Raw genomic sequence first — 18,711 nt, forward strand, 5'->3', positions numbered from 1 at the left:
AAAAAAAAAATAAATGTCATAAGTGAGAAAGAAAATAAAAAAATCCTAAGCTATAATAATAAAACACATGAGAAGTAGAAATAAAAGATTTTAAAGTAATTCAATTAGAAACAAAAAAATTAAAAAAGTAATTCAATTAGATATGTAATAAGCAAATTGTGTCAATTAGCTACTTATGCCCACATAGCATAATATTAGAAAGTTGGAAAACTAAAAATACATTAAAAAATTACTTTTAGGTCTGTTTTAATATATTATAAATAAATAGATAGATTTTAGGAGTAAATTACAATATCTGAGCTTGCATTCAACCAAATAAGTGAAATAACTTCCAAGTTCAAGTTAGACAAGGGTTATATTTGCTTGATTACTGTAAAAATGTTTGGAATGAATGAAAATCTGACACAAGGCCAATGTAAATGCAAGTAATCCACCCAAACAGGGAATAGAATATTAGCATATTGATGTTACATTATATATGTGCACATAATAGAAGTCATTGAACAAACAAGCCAAACATCAAAATAATCAGCTTTTCAAGCAACATTGGTGAAATTATTGATAAACATTTGAAAAGGCTTTAAACCAATTTTCTCATCTATCAACCTGTGAGCTCCTCCATTAAACCCTGTAGACATGACAATAAAGAAAAATCAGCATGCATTTTGGAATTTGGCTTTTATTACGATCACTTTTAGGCTAGATGGCAACTTAACCCGTGAAATGAATTGTTCGGCATCAGTTCGCTTCAGAAAGTGGATCGAATGACGAGCAAAATTGGCAGTCTTATCGCTAAGCACAATGCCATCTCCAATGTCATCAAGGACCCTTACTTTGATGTAAGGATCTTTTGGCGGCACCATATCCTATCAAATGCAATTTCATCAATGACAATAAAGTAACTAGCAAGTTCAATCTGCACTCAACTAATGGCAAGACTACAAACAAATGATCAAAGACTTCAAATAACCCAATCTTGTAATTTTCTATGGAAAAAATTGATATGAATTCAGTCTGTTCATAGCAACATAACTATTGTTAGAATATCCAGATTCACAAAGTGTTTCCCGCATGGATGTTTAGCATTGCTTAGATGCATCAAAGTGAATCAAACTATCTAGATGATTAATATATACATTCCATACAATTGCTTGAAACCAGTAATAATGCAAGTATATAAGTCCAAGGCTTCCCTAACTTCTTTATAATTATAAAATTCTCTACCTTAGTTATTATACGACAGACAAGTTATCAGTAGAATATCTTCAAAACACTCCATTATGCACATGTATAACTGAAATTTCGTGAATGGTTGTTTACATACTTATGCAATTATGCACATATGCTCATGTACAAGAGTCTAGAGAAGGGAGGTTACCACTGTCAGGTCTAACTCCATTTTTGACATGTATTTTTTCAATTCTCCAGAATACTTGTTGAAATACTCTTCCTCTGTGTGAGAAAGCTTCTCCTCAATCTCTTTAGGAAGCACACTGCCAATCTTCCACAACAAGCTTCTTATAATCTCAGCTCGGTTATTTCTGCATTGAGACAATTTCCAAGATCTCAGTACATATCATAATAATAGTAATACATTTGCCATAAAGAGCAAGTTATAGCGACGATACTTACACATAGGCCATTAGACAGCGCTTATTGCGGACTAAAGAGAGATGGTGGATAAGGGCACCATAGTGGTCAGCATTTCTAGCTGTTTGGACATCCAAACCTTCTTCCTGCATTTTTCTGCTTAAGCAACACAAATCAAAACACATACACACAAACACATTCAAGGAAACACTATGAGATTAGGTATCGTGTATACCTTATCAAAGATTGAAGCTCAAGGTGATGCTGGCTGCATTCTGCAACTACTTGTTCAAAGAGGTCACTCTACAACATCATTGGAAAAAAGTTATCAAGCTAAACTGCTAAATGCTTAAATCAAACTTTCTCAAAAAGAGAAGTTACTAGTAACTACTAATCACAAAAATTTGCATGCATTACATTGTACTGTGTGAGCTGGCCTTTACCTACGCTTGCAAATTCTTTGACAAGCTCGCAAGCTTTTCTGCCGTACATGTTCAACTGAAATTGAGGAATTGGGGAAAATTCAAGGAAACAACAAACCAACTAAAATCGAATCTATACTGGGCCTAAACAGAAAAATGAAGATTATTAACAATAAGGCAGAAACATGTTACCAGAAAGTAAGGGTGATCATGGTTCAAATTGAAACTGCACTAAACCATTTTAAATGGTTTAAAAACTGAACCAAACTACTTTCTCTCATAGCAAACTGGTTTTAAACCAGTTTATAATGTAATGCACTAGTTTAAACTAGTTCACAAAAATAAAACTACTTTTAATTTTAAAAACCAGTTTAAACTGGTTTGCTAAAACCGGTTTTTAGCATATAAAAAATTGTTTTTAACTTTTAACGGTTTAAATATAAATAGCCGCTTTTTAACCCGGAGGTCGGCTGACGCCCCTGGCGGTTATATATTTGATAGTTTTTTCTTTTTTTGGTGACATATATATTTGAAAGTTGATACATTATACATATATTTCAATCTCATTATGCATGCAACTAAGATATTTTTTACGCTTTCATTTCTTAATAATGTCTTCATAAATTCAATAGACATTATTGATAATGAGAATATAGACAGTTAGACACAATAAAAGATTCGGCAGGCATGTGTATTAGCCATCATGGGATACACAGTTACACACACAGAGCTGGCAGCTCACTATGACATAAATATAATGTTATGTTCCCTGTACGCGTCTCCTGCAATTTAATTACCTTATTACAAGTAACAAATGCCCATTATTGTCTCTTACATTTGAAACAACCACTTTGTCAAATTAATATCACGGACTATTTACCTCCATCACAACTCCTTGCTATTTTTCTTTCTTTTTTTTTTTTTTTGTCTCACAACTTGGATGTGGCATTTTGCAAGCCATCTCAACTACCAATGAAAGTAACCCCCTTCCCCCCCCCCCCCCCCCCAAAAAAAAAAAAAAACAAAAAAAAACAAAAAACAAAAAACAGCACCTTTAATAATAATGAAAAAATCAATGTGTTTTCCAAACCCAAGAACTGATTCTAAAGAATAAAAACTAAAAAGAGAACTAAAGTGCTATTTAGGTATCTATATACCAATAACTTGGCAATTATAGAAGTCAATAAAAATACATAACTAATAAACTAAAGCATTATCTACTACTAAATTCCAAGACAAATAACTAATAAACTAAAGCATTGTCCTACGTTTTGTTCAGTGACCACATTCAAAACATGATATAGCAATAACCTAAATGAACAGAGCAAGGGCAGCAGAGCTAAACAATTACAAAGATTACTCATTTACAGCTACTGGGTAAGCAGATTATGTGGCCAGCTAACATTTAGTGATACCTAAACTTCTACAATCAAGAGGCCACAATGTCCACACCTATCTTTCATGCAATGAATTCACAAAGCAAAGGTCCAATTTACAGTTGAATAAGCATTGGTAGTTTAACATCTGTGTCATCATAAAGCAATTTCTTTTATCTCAGGGAACAGATAAAGCTTTCCTTAAAAGAACCAAAAAAGAAAATTCAGTGGCACATTGAGATCCTCAGACCAATATAGAGATGCTTGCACGACATGTCTGCAAGCATAGTTGTCAATTTGTAAGTTAATGTCTACAAAATGTTCTGGCAATGTTTCAAAAATCTTACTTATATCAATGTTCTGGTAATCTTATCATCAAAACCCTTACCGGAGTTGTGGAGGGTCAATAATACGCAGCTCAACTATAACACTAAAATGGCAGAACTTCAGCTCACAGAGAAAACCAAGCTTCCAAAAGCTACAAATTCCCCTCTTTTTACCTCAAACGAAAAGCATCCCAGCCTACTCTTTCTCAAGTTTCACAACTTAATTTCATACCCCAACTTGGAAAACCCCATCATTTTCTGCCAAAGAAAACGATAAACGAGCCATGCCATCCTAAACATGCTTTCACAGAAATTAATTTGCAGAAAAAAAATCAAAATGAAAATGTAAGAAGTTCTGAAACAAAAAGAGCTGTTAGTGTTACCTTTTTCTTATTGCTGACAGAGAAAGAAACATGAATCTGAGGGGTGAAGAATGAAGATGGAAGAAAAAGAGAGAGGAAAATTGGAGTGAGATTTTGCCATTTTGGGTTCTGAGCAGCAAATAGTGGATTGAGAATGACATACCAGAGAAGAAGAAAGTGATAAATGATGTGCGCAATGGCGACGGCGACGACGACAGTGGTGGGTGGGAGGACAGAGGAGTGCGTGTTAGGGTTTCGCCATTTTTTCTAACACAGAGATAGGAGCGGGAATACACAACGACGACGTTTCTTTCTTATTCTACCGGTATATAAAGAATAATAATTTCCCGCTAAGTTTAAGTCAAATTTCGCGGGTAAATAGTTTTTGCACCCATTGGAAGCTGTTTCAAATTTTCGTTTTCCAACTAATTTTACTTTAGACGTTAAGGTTAACAATTTTTAGAATTTCTTAACCCCAAAATCATCTATGTCAAATTATTTTTAAAAAAAATATTTAAATGTAAAATTATATCTTAATTTATGAACATAATTGAAAAAGTATAATTTTTTAATTTTTCTCAATCAAAATCTTCTGTATTTTTAATAGGATTAAATCACAACTCTTTTGATGAAAAAAAAAAGGATTAATCTCTACATACAAGTGTTTTACGCTTACAAGCTTTACAAGCCCTGAAGAGAATAAAACCCACTAAACGCGCAGCTTTACGTGCCTCTTTAACAGACTTTTAAATCAATTCAAATCAATTAACGCGCAAATATATAACTTCCATTTTTCAAAAGATTTTGTTTCTTTTTTCGAATTTCTTGCCAAATTTGTTGGATCTCCTTCTTGTTTTGTGTTTTTTTCGATTTTCATGGTTTCTGAAATCAAGCTTTGAAATTGTTTTGAAGATAATGGAACTTCAAAAATACACCCAAACGATTACAGAAATACACCCAAACGGTTACAGAAAGGATTACAGAAATACACCCAAACAGTTACAGAAATACACCCAAAGGATTACAGAAATACACCCATTTAAGAAATACACCCAAAATATAGGGGAGACAGCTTTTAACGTTTTGCTAGTTAAGGATGAGGCACATAGCAAAAACAATCTAGAAAAAAAACCTAGAAGAGCAGTAAAACAGTACCTTGAATAATATTTCTTCATTTTTTCTGGTGATTTTTTATGGAGATTTGTATCTTTTCTTCTTGATTTCTTCTACTCTTTGCGACAAGTTGGAACGTTTATGCAAAATCGTAGTTTGTTTCGATATCTTGACGGTTTGCGTTTTGATTGAGGAAGAAGAGGAAGAGTGCGGCATAACGAACGTGTTGTGGAAGGGTGATTAAGGAATGCGTTGGACGCTCGATTTTGAAGGAGTGGTGCGCGTGTTTTTTTCTTGGATTTGGACCAACTTGTATATCTTGTAAGCCAAAAAGGCTTGTATGTGTAGCAGGCCTCAAAAAAATATAGAAGTGGCTTTGATGTGTTAGAAACTAAAACTCTGAAATTATTATTTATATTTGAGTGTGACACTCATTAAACTCTAACACTCAAATAAAATAATAGTTCTAGTTTTATTCTCATTTAATTCCAAATAAAAAATAATCATGACTTATTCAATTTAATATTTATAACAGTAAATGAGATCACCATTATATAAATAATTTAATGTAAAATAGCATAATTTGTGATTATAATTGAGATATTGTATTGTCCATAAATAAATTAAAAAAAAAGTAATAATTTTCCAACAATCTTCCACTTGGGCTATACATATATTCTTTCTTGAGATAATCACATCTTATAAACTTTAGGCACATATCTGAATACTATTTCGCTGATTACTTTAACAATCTAGTCCGTCTCAGTTATGGAGTTACCGCAGCTTTTATCACATTACTATCACAACGAAACCACAATGATCACCATGCTAATATATTCAACGACATTGATCAAATTTGGATGAGAGAAATTATATGCAAAAATGATCTCATGCATGCCTATTTCCAACTTGTCCAATTTTAATAAATTTTATGAGATGATGAGTCAAAATGAAAACAAAATAAATATTTTATTTCTGCAAAAATATCTATATTCGTAAATTTTTCTAAACCATATGAGCATTCAAATGCACACTCCTACTGAAACAATATATCATAAAATGACACGACATCCATATAAATAATATCCACACAAAAGACCTTGGGTGTTTGTTTTTTATAAACCAAATATGCATAAATTTATGAAGTTTGTGCTAATTTACTTATTAGACACTTAAACACTCTAAATTCTCTTGTTTAATAAGAATTTAAAATATTAGACTACTAACACATTGTCATAAATAATTCAAGTGCTCTTTTAAATTTATTTTTCATAATTTGTGATAAGTATTCATAGTCACCAAAATGGATACCCCTTCAAAATTTATTTTATATTTAAATACTTTAGTGAAAAAAATAATAAGTGTCTTTTCAATATATTTCCAAAGAACTCTTTGAATAAACATATAAATATATATAATATATGCAATGGAGCAAAAATGTCTTAACATCCAACAAAGTAAGAATATGAATACCAAATGATCTCTAACTTAGTTTTTGACTTCATATGTGTGAATTATTTAGTGATTCATTTTTAACTTACTCAAATATCTACCAAAAATACTAATAAAGTACATAATAACTATAATTGTACAAATTTATTATCCATCATACTACTGATAAAACATAATAAACTTTATACATTTTTTAGCTTTATAACTTTCTTAAGACACCTAATGAGATTATACTTGTCTCCCTTAGAGTTGAGTATATAACCTTATTTACAATTCTAATATCGCAGACATACAAGAATAGTAAAAATATACTTACTCTCACTGAACTTATATAAGTCATCAACCACATTTATCTCAAAAGGCCGTATGATATAATAATTTGATAAAATATAAGTTACTAATGACAAAAAATTTCTTTTATTTTAATTCTAAAAAAATTATATTTAAAAAATAGACTAGCATTGGCGATATAATCTTAAAACAAAATAAAATATTCACACAAGTTACATATCATATGAATAAAATTCATATAATGGTGGGTCCATCACAAATACCGAGCACAACATTAACATTTAGCTTTTGGACAAAAATATTAATTTGTAAGTAGTGTTTTTAATACAGTAATCAAACATTGATAATAAATCTTGTCAAATAATAAGTTTATCTTTGGACAAACTTATTATTCACATGGAACCAAATAAGTATCACATATTTATTACCACAAATATATATATAATTTGGCCAAGTATAGAACTTCTTTTGGGCCGATCTGTACTCGTATAAACTACACACATATAAATTCATTTAGTGCAGCTTACCAAATATTCTCAACAAAATTCTGTCAAACAATAAGCCTATCTTTGGATCGACTCATTGTTCACATGAAAATTTGAGAATTATACCTATTTATTATGCATATATTTTCTGTCAATTGGTCAAATACCAACCTTCCTTTGGACCAATTAATGATTGCATAATTAAATAGAAAATAAACACAAAGTTCAATATTTATTAGTTGGTTAAACAATAAACTTTTTAAGCATTAATTTAGGTTTAACTTAGTTATCCTAGCATATAGTTACCATTAATATGTGTATATAATTCTGCTAAATATAGACTTTCATTTGTGCTGACTAATATTCACATAAATTACATATCACAATATTTTTAATGTTCTAAAATAAACCAGTTTTTATAAAGAGATTACTTTGATAGCATAATGTTCGACCAATTTATTCTAAAACTAATTTTAAAAAATATATGAGTATAATAATCCAAATTGTTACTTTTTTCTTTATGTAACAAATCCAAAATAATTATATAGCACAAAATAAAACAATAGACCACAATATATATAACCGCATAATATTGCAAGTCTTTATATTAATTGTTAATATCTTTGTTTAAAACGAAATTAAATCTAAGATAAAAAAAATTAAATAATAAAAAAGCCACAACAATTCTCAAAAATCTATTCTATCTATTCTATTATATAAAAATCGGATTTCTGCACTTAATGATGGAGTTGACGTGGCATGTTTCGGAGAGTATTTTTCGATTTAATTATTTTAACTCATTCAATACAATTTATTACAATGACTTAATGATTTCAACTAATTGATTTGATTAAATATTTAAATATCAATATAATTTAATATAATTTATATTACTTAATTAATTATACTACATTAATTGTAATTCGTTATATTAGTGAATTGGTTTTTTTATTTATGAAGTCTAAAATAAAATAAATAATTTATTGTTTATTCTAATTAAATTCATTAAATTTAATTACATATTATATATGAATTAATGTTAATTTATAAATTATTTTATATTATAATATTCAATCAAATAAATTGTAAATTACTTTAAATTATATACGTACGGGAAAATGGATTTAAATGTGGTTTATATAGTATAGATAGTATTTAATTAAGAACGGTGTATTTTTAAGTGTTTTGATATGACTTAATTATATCAACTAATTAATTTGATTAGATATTTAAATATCAATATAATTTATTATAGTATATAATACTTGATTAATTTTATTATATCAATTGTAATTTTTTATATTAGTTAATTGGTTTATTCATTTATAAAGTTTGAAATAAAATAAATAATTTGTTGTTTATTCTAATTGAATTCATTAAATTTAATTATATTATAGATAAATTAAAGATAAGTTATAAATCACCTTATTTCCTTAGCCTTTTATATTCCATAGATTGTTAAATTTTAAGTTTTATATTTCTGTAAGCAAAAGTAATATAAAGCAAAAATTTTTTCATTCTAAAAGAAATTATTCTATGTATTATTAACTAGTTCATTAGATTTGATTTATTAAAATATAAAATAATTTTATATAACAAATTATTAATTAAATTAATTCTAAAACATAAGCAAAATAAATTAATTTTCTAGGTGGCCCAATGTAGATTTATAATTTATACAACAATCAAACAAAGCATAGAACTTGTGAATTATAATAAAAAGGAATAAAAAAGTAGGGCCTACACCATGTTGGCTTGCTTGCCTCCATTGCATCTTAACAAAACATGGGCCTATGGAGACTAATCCCGATTCCAAACTGGGCAGATAGAAAACCTACCCGGATCTCATACAATTAATTTCAACCCGCACCTAAAGTCCTCTTTTAGTCTTTTTGGGTCTTCTCTCTCTCAGCAAGCAAGCATATACGCCAGCAATGGAGAACGGCATCTTGGCACTGACAACTTCAGAACGGCAAAGATGAGAAGACTTGTTGCTTATACGATGACGGGATGATGATGGAATTGTGCCGGTGAGGAGGTCTATGAAGATGAGAGATGCTAATGTGACCAGAGAAGTTAGTTAGCGGACCGGCAAGAGGAGACTTTCACTGATATTATTGTCGTTCAGATCGCTATCGTACCGGGATGCTCCCTATCTGTAACTGATGGAGGTGAGCTGCTGCAAGGAAGGCATGGATTCAAATCTTATTTTAATTATTGTGTTAATATATAATTAAATTTTTGTGTAAAATATAATGATATTATACATTAAAGTATTAAATATTTGAATCTATTATATGTATATTCTTCCTTTTGGGTGAATATAAATCTGTTAGTTAATACTTAATACTTAATATTTTGGAATTAAATCATATTTTTAATTTATTCAGTTATTTTTGTTGAAAGAAATATTTTATATAAATTTTGTTTGTTTATTTAGTTGGACAATGGTACTGTGTGTAGAAAGTAAATAATAAAATATTTTGTTTTGTAAAAAAAATAGGGAACAACTATGCATACTTCTGTAGATAAGAATTTGATATCTGTATTCAAATCATTGATACCAGAGGGGGCTATGTATGTTTTTACATACTTTGGAGATAGCAATAACTGTGGGTTGTACCGCACAAGATCACATCATTTTCGATTATTTTTTTAAAAAAGAACTACTGTCTTATCCTCTTTCTATGATGCAATGCCGTTATATGGTATTAAGTTGGTCCTTTTTAGAAAAATTATGGGATACTCTCCTCAACATCCTTTTTTGTTTGGTAAGTGTATGATTTATGACAAGTACATAAGTTGATTTTTCTTTTGTTTTTATGACAAAATATCACTAAGACGGGTGATTTGTGCACAATCTTCTGTTTGATATTTATTTTAGACGTTGCTGGAGTTATGACCGGTGTAGAGGGTGAAAGGAAATATGTGAAGGATGGCAAACTTATTGACATGTTGGTCATTCAAATTGAGAATGAGGAGTGTATTTTTTCGATACCCTTACTCAGTACTTAATATGTTTGTATAAGTAATTTTTTATTTTCTAAATAATTTATATTTTCTTTGCAGTTTAAAGCTTAATATTGCTGTTCTTGGAGAGATAGTGGATCGGATCAAGGGTCTTGTGGCAGCGGGTGAGCAACAGTTACCGGTAGTTATTTTTCAATTTGCAAGAGTAAGAATTTTTTAGGTATGTGAGGATTTTACCACTATCGAATGGTTATATCTTATTGTAGCTATTTCTACTAATTATTGGGATGCGATTCAATAGGTATTTTTAGTTTTAAAATTTTATGGTATGATGTTATATATAATAGTAATTTTTTTATTTTTAAATTTTAGAGTGTGATACTAGATGTCGTGGAAGCAAAATTAAAAGTACTGTGTTTTGTGTTTAAAACTTTTGATGTGGAATTATAAGTGAAATTATAGAAAATAGTAATAACAATTCCGGCAAATGGCTGGCGTTCTAGAAATTAAAATTTGAAATGATAAAAAATATTATTATATACACGTGAATAAATTGTATCACCAATTTTTTATTTTTTTTTATTGTAAATTCTATGTTAATTTACTCAACAATTAATTAATCAATATATAATTTCAAGCTATATTTTTGTTATTATATAATATTTTTTATTATTTTATATTTACAATAAATATTTTTTGTATAGCTCATTGCTAAAATAAAAAATGTTTACTAATTAATTAGGTTCATAGTAGATTATAGTTGGTTTTTTAAATCTAAGGACACTTTTGGTTACTTTTCATTCGATAATTTTTCTGTCATGTATAATTGTACAACTCATTTAAGCAATAATTATTGTACATAGGTACCAATATTTTACAGAACATTATGTATGGTACCAAGCTCTTGATAAATCCAGATGTTCCTGAGATTGTGATGCTTCAAAAAAGATTGTACCAATATTGTGAATTATTTATGGTTGTGTATATTGACTGTATTTTTATGGCGTTGTGATTGATAAGTAGCGTGTACTATAGAGAGATCTCGCAGTATCTGTCTGTGCTTTCTGGCAAACCGGCGTATATTAATGAAGATGATGTTTTATATTCCACTGAGAGTAAGACAATAAAGGAGTTACGTGCGGCTGTGGATGTGAGTGCCTTATAGAAAACTACTTTTTTATGTTTGGTTCATTGTTTTTTGGACTTTCAAACTGTTCCTATGTAGGTTGGATTCTATGTTGTTCTGGCCACTATTTTTAATGTTAGAACCCATTCTAAGTTGGTGGTATAAATCTTATGTTTGTAGCGTGAAGGAAGAAGCTAATGCGGATACATACTTCAGCGATGGCTGTAATAAGGACGTGAATAATGTGGTTGATAGGTACGACTATAATTGGACTTATTTGTGCAATTCTTTCATAAAAAGCAATAAAGTTATATAATTGATTATGTCTCTTTTTAATTTATTTAGCAATATCTAGCTTAATACCAACAATTAGTAGACAATAAGAGAACAATTTATTAAAAACAAAAATTACTTTGATTGATGAAAATATTGTCTATCCATATAAAAAAAATGGCAAAATGAGATAGAGTGCATAGAAAAAATTCATATACCTACAACAATTTTATACCAAAGTCTCCTCTACTAGACTAAAATCTAGAAATTTGATAAGCCTAAAAAGATTGTGTTTGAGCATTTAAATTGTGTTGAATATAATTTTTATGATTTTATTGTAACTAAAGGGTGACAGACCAAGTGTTAATTGATGTTTTTGAATAAAAAAAGCACCTAAGTTGAATTTATTGGTTTTTTATGGTACTGCTACAATAACTTTTATTGTGTTCGATAAGGAGACTGCAGCTCTACTCGGACGGACCTGTACTGAGATGGTGAAAGAGTTGAATGTATGTGGTTTCTGCTGTTGAAACCATTTGAATGGTTATGATGATTCAATGTCGGATGTGAATATAGAAGATAATTTTATACCATCCTCAGAAACTTTAGACGGTATGTAAAAATTTTATCTATATGTTTATTTGCATCTTTGTGTACATCATGGACTAAATTGCATCGGTATGACAACTGAGTATCTAAAGAGATTTTATTCGACAGATGTGTGGGATATAGAAAATCCTATTTATCAATGTCAACACTGTAAAGCATAGATGTGGTCTGAAGAAAGGCTTGCTGAATTCAAACAGTCGCCCCAACCAAAGTTTTCATTATGTTGTATGGAAGGAAAGATCGAGCTTCCTCTACTTTTTGTGCCTCCTGATGAGCTCATTCAACTTTATACTGGTGGAGATCAAGAAGTATTCATTTTCTAAAAAATATAAAGGCATTTAATTCAATGTTTTGTTTTACATCAATGGCCGGAAAAATTGACCGTGGGGTAAACAATGGGACTGCTCCTCCAATTTTTAAGCCTGGGGGGTCAAAACTACCATAGCATTGGTAGCTTACTTCCTCCGAATAGTCTGCAACCAACATTTGCCCAACTATATATCTATGACACAGAAAATGAGATTGATATTCGGATAGACACACTTCGATAATTTTCATGCAACCAGTCAAATATTTTAGTTATTTTTATCTGTGAGAGAAAATAACATAAAATTTATTGTGTTTTTTTTTTGTGCAGTTCCAATGAAGCTATAAATGAGCAGGATAAGAAAATTGTGGCAATATTAAGAAACATGCTAGAAAAATATAATAGTTTGGTAAAGAGTTTTTGCTATGCAAGAGATAGGTACCAACAGAAAAATTGCACAAATATAAAGTTTAAGTTGATTAGTAAAAGGACTACAGATGACGGGACATACAACTTACCATCTGCATCTGAAGTGGCTGCATTGATTGTTGGTGATGTCAAACAACTAAGCAAAGATAGAGATATTATTATAGAGAGTCAAACTAAAAAGCTCCAACAGATTGATATTTTTCACCCATCTTATTTAGCCTTGCAATATCCATTGTTGTTTCTGTATGGGAAGAATGGATTTTGTTTGGGTATTGCAACATCAGATTCTATCTCCGCTAGGCCTACAAAGAAAAACAAAATAATCACTTTGTAACAATTCTTTGCTTTTCAACTACGTACAAAAAAGGACAGGTGAATCTCTGTTAATTCTGATATCAAAGAGATTATTCCAACAGTTTCTAGTAGATGCCTACACAATAGTAAAATCAGAGGTTAAAATTCTTTAGGTATAAACAACCACAGTTGAGGGTTGATAAATACAAATGTCTGCATGAAAGTCTTATAAACGGGAATGTAGATGCTGCAAGGCTTGGCAAAAGAATCATTCTTCCCAATACTTTTACCGGTGGACCTAGGTACATGATGAATAATTGTAAAGATGCATTTGTAATTTGTAGATATGCAGGATATCCTAACTATTTTATCACTATGACCTGTAACCCTGAATGGGATGAGATAAAAAGAGAAGTGACTCCCATTGGATTGAAGGTAGAAGACCGTCCTGATATATTGTATCGAGTTTTCAAGATCAAACTTGATGGTTTGATTGATGACCTAAAAGAGGGAAAAATCTTTAGCAAAATTTTGGGATGTAAGTCTGTGTTTATACAACACCTTATTAAAATCTTATGTTGTAATGTTTTGCTCATTTGTCTTTTTCAATTTTCAAATGTTTACACTATAGAGTTTCAAAAGAGAGGGATTCCGCATGCACATATTCTTTTATTCATGAGTATCGAGTTCAAGCCACAAACACCAAATGACATAGATAAACATATAACAGCTAAGATTCCTGATGAAAATGAAAGGCCAAATCTACATTGAGCTGTTCAAAATTACACGGTACATGGTCTATGTGATCCGTACAACAAGAATTCACCTTGCATGAAGAATGGATCCTGTTTAAAGTTTTATCCCAAATAGTTTAGACAGCGAACACTCATTGATGAAGCCGGATTTTCCAAATATAGGCGTACTAATAACGGTCGAACAGTGAAGAAAAGGGAATGTGCACTAGACAATAGGTTCATTGTTGCTTATAATCCAGAATTGTTGCTCAAGTTCGGGTGTCACATAAATGTGGAATACACATGCCAAACAAGTTCTATGAAGTATCTGTTTAAGTATGTACATAAGAGCAATGACCGCGTAACAACTACCCTATACAACGCTTGATCCGTCAGAAGCCACACAAGTTGTTGACAAAATTAGGAATTACTACGATTGTAGGTACATTTCGGCATGTGAGGCAGTCTGGTTTATTTGGATACGAAATCCAAGAGAAAGAACCATTTGTGATTAGACTTCCATTCCATTTGGAGGATGAGCAACCTGTGGTTTATAGTGAAAATTCTAATGTGAATGATATCGTCGAAAGAGCAATATCTCAAGTCTATGTTTTTGGGATGGATGGCGGCGAACATGTCATATCCCTATGCTCGAGGTCTGACTTATGCTGAGTTTCCAACCAAGTTTGTTTGGAAGGACGATGCTTCAAAGTAGTTTCCTCGAAAGCAAGGCTTCGCAATTGGAAGGTTGACTCATGTACCTGCAGGTAATGACGAGTTTATATTCAATTTCGATCTTATTTATTTGACGATTTAAATTTAAAATCTTAACAGCATGTACCCCACGTCTATTTTATTCGATTTATCTACACTAGAAAACAAATGTTCAAAAAACTTTTAGCAGTTATAATCTGTAGATTACACAATTTTAGAATTGTTCTATATTTTTTAGAAAAATTAATCTTATGCGGATGTGTAGCTACATAATAATTGAAATCGCGTAGCCTAATCCATTTAGCAATTTAAAAGTGGGATTTTAACCAAGTTTTTTACAGTAAATACCGAAGAATATTACCAACGACTTCTCTTGAATACTCAAAGAGGATATATGAATTTTTGAGATATAAGAACAGTAGGAGGAACAATTTATGGCTTTATGCTACGTATAGAGATGCATGCTTCATCCTTGGACTCTTGCAAGATGATAGAAAATTCATGGATGCAATTAAGGAAGCAAGCTCGTGGGCCTCAGGATCATATGTTAGAAGGTTATTTGTTATTCTATTAACATCCAACAATATCTCAAGACCAGAACATGTCTGGAATAGATGTTGGCATGCAGGGACGGATCTACTCTTTAGGGTGTGGGGGCAAGTGCCCCCACTACAATTTGGAATTTTATTGAGTAGTATATAATAACAATATTTATTTGCCCCCACTAAATTATTAAATTTGACCCCACAATAATTTTTTATTCAACTTTCGATACTTGATAGCCAATTTGAAAACTTCATATTAGATGTCCATTATAATGATCAAGTTTCAAATTTAAATAAGATTGATGTTCTTTCTTAGAAATCGACTCGAAAGAATATTATCTATCCATTTGTATTTCTTCTTTTAAAATTAGCTTTAGTTTTTTTCATAATAACTACACTAATTAAATGAACTTTTTCAACTATGAATATCATCAAGAGCTAATTGTATGAAAGTTGAGTTCTAAATGATTGTTTAACGACATATACAAAAAAAAGACATTTTAATTATATTGTCAATGTTTTAAAATATAAAATATAGAAAATTAAATTTTAAATTATATGTTATTATTTAAATTACTATTTTATTATTTTAATTTGTAATTAGATATTTTAAAACCTAATCATATTTTACAATAACAAAATATAATTATAACAACAATTATGCTACATATACATAAAATAATCACTTGTACACAATAAATCTTAAAATACAAATTTTGAAATGCAAAATACACATTAAAAATAAGTTAAATGATGTATGTATTTATACACAAATTTATAGTAGATAATTTGATAGCTAATTTTTTATGTAAACGTAATATTTTTATTATAAAAATTATTATCATGTTATATATATTTCGCCCCCACTATCAAAATTTTCTGGATCCGTCACTGTTGGCATGAACTCTTAGATGATATTTTGTATCGACAGAGAACCGTGATGAACATGAGGGGTGAGTTTTTATAATTGTAATTATAAAAGTTCTTCATTATTGATCATTTTTAGTTTGATTGAATTTTTACAGTATCGTATAATATGCAGAGTTAACCATGTCAGATGATGAGATTAATCAGTTGTGCTTAATGGATATAGACAAGATCTTACATTCTTATGGTAAAACCTTGAAAGACTATCCTCCTATGCCTTTAGCAATTGAAGTTGATAGTTCATTGTTAACCGAAAGGGTTATCAGGGAAAAGCTAAACTTTAACAGGGATTATTTAAAGAAAAATGCCTCAAACATGTTAGCCATCGCAACACCTGAGCAGAAATATGCATTCGATAAAATTGTTACAGTTGTGTATTGTGATGAAGGGGTTTTTTCTTTGTGTATGGTTATGGGGGTACTGGAAAAACATTTCTCTGGAACCTTATGTCTGCTGAGATTCGCTCAAGGGGTGATATTGTGTTAAACATTGCTTCAAGTGGTATTGCATCTTTACTTCTTCCCAATGGAAGAATGGCACACTCAAGGTTCAAAATACCGCTGAATATAACTGAGGATTCTTTATGTAACATCAAACCTGGTTCTCGTCAAGCAATGATGCTGTTGAAAGCCAAACTTATAATTTGGGATGAGGCTCCAATGGTTAGTAGGTACTGTTATGAAGCGCTTGATAAATGCTTAGGTGATATCATGAGGTTTTCTCCAACATATAACAAAGATTTTTCCTTTGTAGGAAAAGTGGTTGTACTAGGTGGAGACTTTAGACAAATTCTTCCTGCCATTTCACGAGAATCAAGATAAGATATCGTTCATTCAACCGTGAATTCGTCTTACCTTTGGAAGTTTTGTCAGGTGCTCAAACTAACAAAAAACATGAGACTCTCTGTAGGGACGACTGCTTCAGATCAAGATGAGACAGAGCAATTTGATGAGTGGTTATTGAAAGTTTGTGATGGTCTAACATGTGACAATATGGATGGTGAATCTGAGATATGTCGTCAAGGAGATATTGTTACTCCTTCTTCGGACCAGGCATTTGATGAGTTGGTTCATTTTTCTTATCCAAATATTTTAGATAACATGTCCTCAAAGGATTTTTTCAAAGCAAGAACTATTGTGGCTCCCACGCTGGACATCATTGAAGAGGTCAACAACCATCTGATGACTATCATTCCTGGAGGAAAAAAATTATATCTTAGTTCGGATTCGATTTGTATGGATAAAAGGAATATGGAGAGTCAACTAGATCTCTATGATCCTAAATTATTGAATAGCATAAATTACTCTGATTTGCCTCCACATAAATTAATACTCAAGGTTGGTGATCCGGTGATGTTACTGAGGAATATTGACCAATCCAGTGGTCTTTGTAATGGTACAAGGCTACAAGTTAGGAAGCTTGGAAATCATGTCATAGAATGTGAAGTCTTAACGGATAACAATGTTGGTCATATTACTTTGACTTCAAGAATGAATATGGTACCAACAAATGAAACCGTCCCAGTTAGATTCCAACAAAGACAGTTTTCCATAATAGTATCGTTTGCCATGACAATTAATAAGTCTCAGAGAAGTTTAAAAGTTTTTACACATAGTCAACTATATGTGGCACTTTCAAGAGTTAAGAGTAAGAGAAGTTTAAAAGTTTTACTTATGAATCACGTAGGAATGTCTGCAAATTCAACCATCAATGTTGTTTATAGAGAAGTATTTGAAAAAATAGAATTCTAATATAAACATTTTGATTTTATTTTAAATTCTGTATCAATGTATAATTATTTTACTTAAAAAAAGTGTAAAATAATTATTATTCACTATTTTTAAGTTAAACTTTGATTTTGATAATAATTTTATAAATTTCTTAACATAATAATTATTTTGTGTTTTTTTTAAATATCCAAACATATAATTTTTTTTTTTACTTTTATAAATTTTTTCGTGCTAAGCACGGGTTCATATATACTAGTTAATCATAAATTAATATTCATGCCATATACCATGTATCTTTATTTAGAATGAATATTCATGTCATGGACAATAATATAGACAAAAGGGAGAAATCCTTCTCATTAATCATGTACAGTACATGTCAAGAGTGATTCATGTTTATCATAAATTTCAAACTAAAAAAAAAAAGACAAACAAAACAATCATGGTACAATTCAATTTATATAAGTATGTGTTCAATGTAAATACAGTGACATTAAATTATCCAAATTCATGAAGTCAAGCTCTTTTACCGTATAAATTTAAAACCTTTTTTTTTTCAATTCCATGTATTTGTGTACTATGTTAATTATTCAAAAAAAATTATTTTATTGTTATATAACAATATTAACACCATCA

The 18,711-nt window shown here is 30.3% G+C and overlaps 3 protein-coding genes across 8 annotated transcripts; 2 read left to right on the forward strand and 1 right to left on the reverse strand.

The window, feature by feature from the left end:
• Window positions 1-446: 446 nt before the first annotated feature.
• PSF1 (partner of SLD five 1) lies at window positions 447-4,405 on the reverse strand. 6 transcript variants are annotated; one of them, XM_088496045.1, is made up of 10 exons: window positions 4,240-4,378; window positions 4,098-4,133; window positions 3,777-4,006; window positions 3,589-3,665; window positions 2,008-2,088; window positions 1,826-1,893; window positions 1,633-1,746; window positions 1,379-1,541; window positions 717-866; window positions 447-628 (listed from the first exon to the last, which is right to left on the reverse strand). In XM_088496045.1, exons 5-10 carry the CDS (start codon window positions 2,080-2,082, stop codon window positions 602-604), a joined length of 597 nt encoding a protein of 198 aa, XP_088352171.1. In that variant the 5' UTR covers window positions 2,083-2,088; window positions 3,589-3,665; window positions 3,777-4,006; window positions 4,098-4,133; window positions 4,240-4,378; the 3' UTR covers window positions 447-601. The 6 variants fall into 6 exon arrangements, with proteins under 6 accessions (XP_088352171.1, XP_016171877.1, XP_088352172.1 ...); XM_016316391.3 differs by lacking the exon at window positions 3,589-3,665 and having other exon boundaries at window positions 3,777-3,972; window positions 4,240-4,405; XM_088496046.1 differs by lacking the exon at window positions 3,589-3,665 and having other exon boundaries at window positions 2,034-2,088.
• A 12,063-nt stretch (window positions 4,406-16,468) lies between these two features.
• Window positions 16,469-17,166, forward strand: LOC107610732 (uncharacterized). Its single transcript, XM_016312736.1, has 2 exons — window positions 16,469-16,662; window positions 16,734-17,166. Exons 1-2 carry the CDS (start codon window positions 16,469-16,471, stop codon window positions 17,164-17,166), a joined length of 627 nt encoding a protein of 208 aa, XP_016168222.1.
• Window positions 17,167-17,238: 72 nt separating this feature from the next.
• Window positions 17,239-18,096, forward strand: LOC107610733 (uncharacterized). Its single transcript, XM_016312737.1, has one exon. It carries the CDS (start codon window positions 17,239-17,241, stop codon window positions 18,094-18,096), a length of 858 nt encoding a protein of 285 aa, XP_016168223.1.
• The last annotated feature ends 615 nt before the right edge of the window (window positions 18,097-18,711 follow it).

The sequence above is a fragment of the Arachis ipaensis genome, chromosome B8 (assembly GCF_059453495.1).
Source record: "Arachis ipaensis isolate K30076 ecotype BB chromosome B8, ASM5945349v1, whole genome shotgun sequence".
Taxonomy (NCBI): domain Eukaryota; kingdom Viridiplantae; phylum Streptophyta; class Magnoliopsida; order Fabales; family Fabaceae; genus Arachis; species Arachis ipaensis.